We start from the raw sequence: 8,828 nt of genomic DNA, 5'->3' as shown, positions 1-8,828 counted from the left end.
CGTATTTTTCAAGGTATGGTAGGGTTCTTCAGCGACGTTTCCTCTACTTGTTACTTAGCAGGAACATGACCACCTCCAACGTCTACTAAGACTGTGATGAGGTGTTTGGCGTCTCTTTCTTTTTTAGTGATATGGAGATTTTATGAGCTACATCTCTTCGTGATACGGGCGACTCGTGGACGATAATTCGACTTCTCCTTGAAGCGGCTTTCTACACCATGTTCCTCTTTGGATTCATGTTGTGCAGACTTTCTTCCAAACAATGTAATCTTTCTTATATTACTTGAGATTTTTGCTGCCGAACTATATTATACATAACGTTCAATAACTCATTCGCTTCATGTATTCCATAGCTAGCTTGTAACAACTGAAAACCAAATAGTGCTTTCAGGTCTTGAGGTTGATGGTGATGCTGAAGGTCTGAGTGAAGGCTCACCTTGTTGGAATTGTGGAGAAAATTCTAGGATCTAAGGAGGTTGGAGAAGATCTGGATGTGAGGAAGTGTTCACAACGACCTGATCCACACCGCCTTGAAGAGAAGGTAGTGAATTTATTCCAACTTGAGTAGCCACAATAGCAAACACTTTGCGCAAAGAGGCAAGGCTCGTTGCTTTAGATCCAACTGTTGTCAGAAGATCTGGAGATTGAAGATTTGGAATTTCTGAAAATCAAAGTTGACTTGCTACTAGAATAGATAAAAAACAACTGACCTGAGGTTTGATCTCAGGAACTCCATTTTGCTAGGTCGGGAAGGCTTCGAATCGATGAACAAAAGTAGAAGTATTCAATTGTGGAAAATGCAGAAATCAAAAATCAATTCCCATAGACAATGCCACTGTTCCGTTGCGGAACCAAAACTAATCGTAGAACGGAGGTTGCGAGATGCAACGTTAGGCTTAAACTTCTGATGCCGTGAAGGAGAGACCGACCTGCGAGGTTAACACTCCAACACTTAAGTCAGTATGAAAGCAAGATGAGTGAATAAAGTTTGAATTGAAATTGTGTGCTAGAAATTGACGCATATGTTATTTATTTAGTGAGTCTGTTATAACAATCCGTTATTCTTCAGGGATAGAATGTAGGAAACTGTTGGATGTATCTTAGAACCAGATCTCATAGACTTTTGCCCATATTATCAATCCTATACTACGAGTGGAATGGAGATTGTTGTCTTCTCTGGACTGCAATCATTGACCTTTCTCATGATAAATAAATATATCACATATTTCTTACCTAAAGAAATATACTAAACTTCTCACAACCTTATGTGAGCTAGTTCTAATCACACTTAAATATCCTAATCATCACAAACAATCATTTTTATTAAAAGGTCATCCTCATTGTATTTTTTTAACAATTACAAAATTTATTTCAAACTAATTGATCATTACTTTTTCAACAAATTTCCATCTCAAAACATGTACTACCTATGAAAATATTTTCAAAATCACCTATATTACTGCTTAATTTATTTGAACATCCTTAATATACTAGATTAAATATTTCTCTGTTGTTTAAAAAAATTAATAAAATCAACGAGTAATGTAATTTAAGTATATTTCAATAAAAAAATACAACTATTATTTAATTTACAACAATAGAATCTTAGTTTCCATTTATAACAACTCTTTCCTCTTACGCTTTTAGTTGGATCATACAAACATATAAAATTCTCAATTAATTGTGCAACTTGATCGCAAATGATTAGTACAATTAAAATGCAATCTATGTAAATATACCTACTAACACTGTCAAACATCATAAGATGCTTAATGATCATAATTTGAGTCCATCGAAATAAAATTAGATATTCTTAGATTAGGGTATAGACACATCCTTTTCATGTAAATATATGTCATAAAGCAAAAAGAGGTGAAGAAAAAAAAGAAAAGAAAGAAGAACAAAAGGTCTCTATTACTATTAGCCCCCCAAAAAGTTTGACATTGACCCTCTCTTACCCTCAAATACTTAAGTGGGCACAGCATCTCCCTCACTCACCACCATGAAAGACAAGCACTCACAAAGTTTTCTTTTTCTACAAAAGAAAAAAAAACATAAATGATATTTCATTATTTCAATAAAAATAAGACTTGACAATTTATAAACATTTTAATAATTAATCGATATTTTTATAAACGCTCTTTAAATTTTAAAGTTGACCTAATTCTAATTCTGATGAATCTCTAGAGTCTAATTTTTTTAATGTATTTATTTACTTTCATGAAATGGAGTAATGATAATTAGAAATCTAGAACATGTTGAATTCACTCCTTTCTATTCTTCCCACATAGAATCTATGCCCACCATGTGTTTCAACCATGGCGCAAAAAAGGGGCCCCACACCTACAATCCAACCCAACATCATATTAACATTAACTCCCACAAACCAAAAAAAACATCTTCCTCTTCCAACAAAAACCACTCTCCTCTTCATCATCATCAAACTCTAAACACCAATCCACAATCTTATCCTTCTTTCTCTTACTCATCCTCTTTAAGACTAAAATCTTTTTCATTTCTAACACACTCACTTCAATTAATTATTTTGGGTGTTCCACTTCAATAACTAAACTAATCCCAAACAAACAAACACCTTCAATTATTTTATCTTTTATGTTTATTTTTTATTATTACCTCACTTCAAGTAATAAATAAATTTTAGTTTTATATTTTTATATATGCTAGCCGGCGATGCCGACGCCGGTAAGCACAGCGAGGCAATGCTTAACAGACGAAGCGGCGCGTGCACTAGACGAGGCAGTATCAGTAGCGCGTAGGCGAAACCACGCGCAAACAACATCTCTTCATGCCATCTCAGCTTTACTATCTTTACCTTCCAACATGCTACGCGACGCCTGCGCGCGTGCCGGAACTTCTCCTTACTCGCCGCGTCTTCAGTTTCGCGCCTTAGAGCTCTCCGTCGGCGTTTCCCTCGACCGCCTCCCGACTTGCAAAACCTCCTCCTCCTCGGCCTCCGCCTCCGCCGTCGTTGATGGTGGACCTCCGGTGTCGAACTCTCTCATGGCAGCTATTAAACGCTCTCAGGCGAATCAACGGCGGAATCCAGATAGCTTCCATTTGCTTCAGATTATGCAACAGCAACAGAATCAGCAGAGTCAAACGGCGTCGTTTTTGAAAGTTGAATTGAAGCATTTCATTCTTTCTATTCTTGATGACCCTATTGTTAGTCGTGTTTTCGCTGAAGCGGGTTTTCGTAGCTATGATATTAAATTCGTTTTGCTTCAACCTCCACTTCCTTCTAGATTCTTCCATCGACCTTCTCCTCCGGTTTTTCTCTGCAATATTGAACCGGAACCAGACCGGTTTCGGTTCGATGACAACTCCAGAAGGATTGTTGAGGTTATTGCTGGCAAGAGTCAGAGTAAAAGGAATCCTTTTTTGATGGGGGTGTATGCTAAAACCGCTCTGAAAAGGTTTATAGAGTTAGTTCAAAGTGGAAAGGTTGGTTTTTTACCTAGTGAGCTTGATGGGTTGAGTGTGGTTTCTATTGAGAAGGAGATTCTTGAGTTTGTTATTGGTGGTGGGAGTGAGGAGAAGATGGGGTTGAGATTTGATGAGGTGGGTCGTTTGGTGGAGCAATGTTTGGGTGCTGGTGTTGTTGTTAGTTTCGGGGAGATTGAAGTTTTTGTGAAGATGAATAATGATGGTGGTGACGATGTTGCTGGTGATGCTGTTGTGTTGGTTGTTTCGCGGTTGACAAGGTTGTTAGAGGTTTATGGTAGAAAGGTTTGGTTAGTAGGGGTAGCAGGAACTTGTGATGTGTATTCAAAGTTTCTAAGGATGTTCCCTACGGTGGATAAGAATTGGGATCTGCATCTTCTGACTGTGACATCTGCTACTCCTTCTATGGAAGGACTCTACTCGAAATCCAGGTATGTTTCTCTTTTCTGTTTCTTTTATTGCTTCTGGTTTGTATTTGTCTTGACTTGAAAATTGGAGTGGAATGAACCTATGTGTGTTATTTTGTCATAGAGTGAGTACTCATCATGCATTTTCAATTTAATAATTTTGTTAGTTTCATATTATAATATATGCATGAAAAGGAAGTGGTGTATGATATTGGTATGTGTGTGTTACATGTTGTTTTTGAAGATAAAAAATTGACATGTCAATATAGTAATTGGGTATTAAATGATTGAGTGTAGAGTGAAGGGTTGTTACTGGTCTGTGTTATTGTCTTTCTCTTGTTTTCAAAGATGGTTTTGGCCTTTGGTTGCTTTCTAATTCTCTGTCACTTGTAAAGTTCTGTTTGGCTACAGTGTCGGTGTAGAAAGGAAGGAGTGGTTTTTTAAATAAAAAAATATCTGGTTATATTTTTATTATTGGATTGTAAACTTTCTGTAACCTTTTTCCTTTTTATGAATTTAGAGCAATAATCTAATAAGGGTCATGATTGATGATTCAACTGTTTTCTGTTTTAGAGACAAGTTATTCACATGCCATAGATTTTGTTGTGATGTTGTATAATCTGGGAACAAGGTAATCTGAGTTGTTAAAGTATTCCTCTAATGGATGCTAGATATATCGGTTCTTATGCTGGTTATTCACGAGCCATTTGTTCCTCTACCTGCAGTCTTTTGATGAACGCTTCTTTGTTTTCTGAATCACTGACCCAACACTTCTTTTTTGGTTTTGGCTTTATGAATGTAATTTTGACGGATTTGGGTTGTGTTCAGTATTACTGGACGTAATCAGTCACGTAGTTTGATTTAAAAATACCGAGTTAGAAATTCGGACGTAGAGATCTTGATCAAACGATCCAGATGTGGGTGACTGTGTGCATTCACACAACCCAGATCCAATTTTATCCTTTTATTGAGATGGTTGATGCGTAAAGTTTATCTCTTCATGTGCACTTTAGGTTCTGACAGTTTGGTGGATATCAAATCTAAAAGTTTCATGTCCATTATATATTTGCAGCTTGATGGGGTCCTTTGTTCCATTTGGTGGGTTCTTTTCCACACCTTCTGATTTCAGAAATCCCAATATATCTTTACCTCTTTGCGACACATGCAACGAAAAGTATGAACAAGAAGTTGCTGATAATTATCCCAAGGTAGGGCCTTCTACTTCCGCGTCAACAAGTTTACCTTGGTTACAAAAAGCGAACGTGGATTCAGATAAAGGATTGGGTTTGGCAAAGGTGTGTTAGCGTTATGATCGCCTAACTTTATATTCCATTTTCCATAATGCATGCAAAGAGATTCACATGCTTACACACACATAAAAGCAACATTGTGGGGTCAAATGATGTTCTGGCCTATAAAATAATTTAGAGGTAAGCAGCAATAATGCTACTGGCCTAAAATGGTAAAAGTAAAAAGAAAAAATGACTTTTCCGAACTAAGAACGAAATTTGTCATCTTGAATGCCTATATAGGCCTTCAGAGATTCGGTTTACTGAACTGAATTGGCGATGTTTCTGAAAATTGATAAGGACAAAGCATCTGTGAATATTGGCAACAAGTATATTTTTCCAGGTATACTTTGGTCCTACCATAATAGACATATGCAAATAATGCAATCGGCGGGCCCTGGTTTACTTGTAGGCAGTATCATAGCACTTCCAAAAAGCCAAAATATTTCATATGTAGTATTATTCATGATATATACTTTTTATGGACTTAAAGATAAAATCTTATCCAAATCTCTTGATTAAAATTCTTGGATACATTATTGTTACTAATTGTGTTTTGTTTGCATCATGTGCCATACTTAATTGGTCAATTTTCGACAGTGCAGACTAATGAAGATAACACAAGTTTGAATGCCAAGATCTTAGAATTGCAAAGGAAATGGAGTGATATCTGTCAACATCTTCATCGAAACAAATTGTTACCTGAAATCAATGTTTCCCAAACATTAACAAGGTTCCAAGCTCCATTCCACGAGGGGTTTCGATTCGGTACAGGAACTGGTAACTTTAATGAAATCCACTGCTCTAATCCAATTCCCTACATGCCTAAAGAGTTGCAAAATCCATATCTATCTAAACAGATATTACCGTTTTCGCAACCTTTTGATACTAGTCTTATTGTCAATGATAAAACTGGACATGTACCGAACGTTTCAAAATTTGACACACAAAGTACTCGGGTTACCCCTTCTGTGACCACAGATTTGATTTTGGGAACTACATATACACTGGTTACTCATGAGCCAGATACTCCAAAAGTAAGCGATCATAAGAAGCATCTTCCGCACTTGTCAGATTCTCTTTCGACTGAATATGATGCTATGGTTGAGAGTACTTCAAACCAAATTGCTAGATCCTCTGGTCCAAATTCAGATGGAAAATTTGAAATGGTTGATTTCAAGTCACTTTACAAACTCCTTATCGAAAAGGTTTGGTGGCAAGAGGAGGCAATTTATGCTATCATTAGAATAATGACACTTTGTAGATCTGGTGGCGGAAAGCATAGTCGATCGAATTCAAATGTTAGAGCCGACACATGGTTTTCTTTCCTTGGACCAGACAGAGTTGGAAAAAGAAAAATTTCTTCAGAACTTGCAGAAACTCTATTTGGAAACAAACAAAACATAATCTCAGTGGATTTAAACTCTCAGGACAGGTTTCAACCATTGAACTTGGTTTATGAATGCCACAACATGCTTGGGAGGAAGACAGTTGTGGATTATATTGCTGGCGAGTTGAGTAAAAAGCCGCGTTCGGTTGTGTTTCTTGAAAATATAGATAAAGCTGATTTAATTGTGCAGAATAGTTTGTTCCACGCAATAAAAACGGGCAAATTTCCATACTCACATGGAAGGGAAATTAGTATGAACAATGCAATCTTTGTTGTGACCTCTTCTGTGTTCAAAGTTAGCGGCTTTTTCGATACGGAAAAGGAACCGATAATGTTTTCCGAGGAAACAATCCTTGAAGCTAAAAGATGTCAAATTGGATTATCTCTTGGACATGCTTCTGAGGATGTCGTCAGAAGCAGTAACACGAATGTGAGGGTTGCAAAGAGAAAAGGAACATTTCTGAATAAAAGAAAGCTAGTCGAAACTGAAAGTAGTGATTCCAATGAGAAAGTAACTAGCAAGACACCGAAACATGTCAAAGAGGCGTCACGGTCGTATCTTGATCTGAATATGCCTCTAGAGGAAGAAGTTGAAGAGGAAGTTGATTGTGATGACTGTGAAAGTGAATCTGTTGTTAAAAATCATGAAGCATGGTTAAACGATTTCGTTGATCAAGTTGATGGCAAAGTAGTTTTTAAGCCGTTCGATTTTGATTTACTTGCCGAGCAAGTAATCAAATGCATTGACAAACAATTTCAAACAACATTTGGATCAAATCATGTGCTGGAAATTGATTATGAGGTGATGTCACAGATACTTGCAGCTGCTTGGTTATCAGACAAGAAAAAAGCAGTGGAAGATTGGATTGAACATGTCCTTGGAAGTAGCTTTGTTGAAGCTCAAAAGAAGTATCAAAATGTAGCTGAGTGTGTCATGAAATTGGTTAAATGTGAAAGCATTTTTGTGGAAGAGCAAGCTCTAGGAGTATGCCTTCCACCTAGAATTAGCTTGAACTGAATTTTTTTATCACTATATGATGTATTGTTATGTAATTAGTTGTATAATGTAGCCTTTAGGTTATAGCATTTGGTAGTTTATAGCAGTTTCAAGGTAATTAATCTCACACCTTTTTTTCTCTGAGGTGATCATTGTTATGGTGATTTCCTATGGTAAAAGAATGTGTAATCTTCACCACCAGTTTTCCCTGATGGGATGAATAATTTAAATTTTTGAACTATTACTTTTTGGTTCTTTATTTGGTTGGTCCATGTTAAGAAGTGTTAAACAGCTTTTGATAACTTGAATTTTTGATTCATTCTCATCTAACAAACTATAACTGACTCAACCACTTCTAAAACTTTAAGTTATTCAACCACTTCTAATTAACTCTAACAACCTTTATACTAATAGGGCTTAAGTCTAACAAGTTTCTTAAACTAATATTTGTTATACTCGCCTTCAAGCTTAAGGTGGTGGAAGAGTGGAGCCAAGTGGTTTTGTAAAAGCATCAATAATCTTAAAAGCAGTTGAAACATGTTTAACAACTAGTTTCTTGGAGATCACACATTCTCTTACAAAGTGGATGTCCAATTCAACATACTTTGTGCGTGTATGAATAATTGGATTGTGAGATAGATGAATGACGCTAAATCTGTCACACATCCCCACACGTCAGGGTGAGAAAAAAAAGAAGGGAACATGGAGTTTAGTGAGTTATGACTCAAGCCATAGAAGTTCTGAAGTCATACGTGCCAATGCGCGATTTTCCGCCTTGCACTTGACCTGACCACAAGTGATTGTATCTCATAGCTCTAAGAGACTGATGACAGTTCGTCATTGCATGAATTCGGCCAAAGAAACGGATTAAAACAAGTTAAAGAGGAGCAAAAATGAAGAAGGAAGACTAAAAAATGAGGAAAAAATAGTTAAGTGTGAAGAAATAGGACTTAGTGAAAAATCAGGTGAAAAGGGGAGTAAAAGCGTGCAGCTACTGAAATAATCATGCGCAACATCACATGCGGAATAAGGATGTATTAACTGTATCACGCGCCCGATGCAGGTCATCACGCGCATGATGATCCCTTTTTCTGAGCTTTTCTAGCGCGTTCTGGTCCATTCTGAAGACTTTTTAAGGAGATTTTTTTACACTTTTTCAAGGGTTACGAATTTTGGCATAAGAAGTACGATTTTTACAGCATCATGGTAATTTTGAGAGCGTTTGAAGCCATTGGAGGCCAATCCTTCAAGGGATCTCTTATGCAATTCTTCTTAATTATTTT

The 8,828-nt window shown here is 36.7% G+C and overlaps 1 protein-coding gene across 1 annotated transcript; it reads left to right on the top strand.

The window, feature by feature from the left end:
• The first annotated feature begins 2,227 nt into the window (after positions 1–2,227).
• Positions 2,228–7,789, top strand: LOC127084568 (protein SMAX1-LIKE 7). Its single transcript, XM_051025051.1, has 3 exons — positions 2,228–3,893; positions 4,942–5,164; positions 5,764–7,789. The coding sequence occupies exons 1-3, from the start codon at positions 2,692–2,694 to the stop codon at positions 7,564–7,566; spliced, it is 3,228 nt and encodes a 1,075-aa protein (XP_050881008.1). The 5' UTR covers positions 2,228–2,691; the 3' UTR covers positions 7,567–7,789.
• The last annotated feature ends 1,039 nt before the right edge of the window (positions 7,790–8,828 follow it).

Source organism: Lathyrus oleraceus, chromosome 5, assembly GCF_024323335.1.
Source record: "Lathyrus oleraceus cultivar Zhongwan6 chromosome 5, CAAS_Psat_ZW6_1.0, whole genome shotgun sequence".
Taxonomy (NCBI): Eukaryota; Viridiplantae; Streptophyta; class Magnoliopsida; order Fabales; family Fabaceae; genus Lathyrus; species Lathyrus oleraceus.
Note: the sequence above shows the minus strand (reverse complement) of the source record. Positions and strands in the feature narration are given on the sequence as shown.

Bases quoted from the DNA above. Each gene is read 5' to 3' on its own strand.
- LOC127084568 (XM_051025051.1), top strand. From the start codon at position 2,692: ATGCCGACGCCGGTAAGCACAGCGAGGCAATGCTTAACAGACGAAGCG. The intron at 3,894-4,941 runs GTATGTTTCTCT...ATATATTTGCAG, and splicing joins GGACTCTACTCGAAATCCAG to CTTGATGGGGTCCTTTGTTC. The intron at 5,165-5,763 runs GTGTGTTAGCGT...TCGACAGTGCAG, and splicing joins AAGGATTGGGTTTGGCAAAG to ACTAATGAAGATAACACAAG.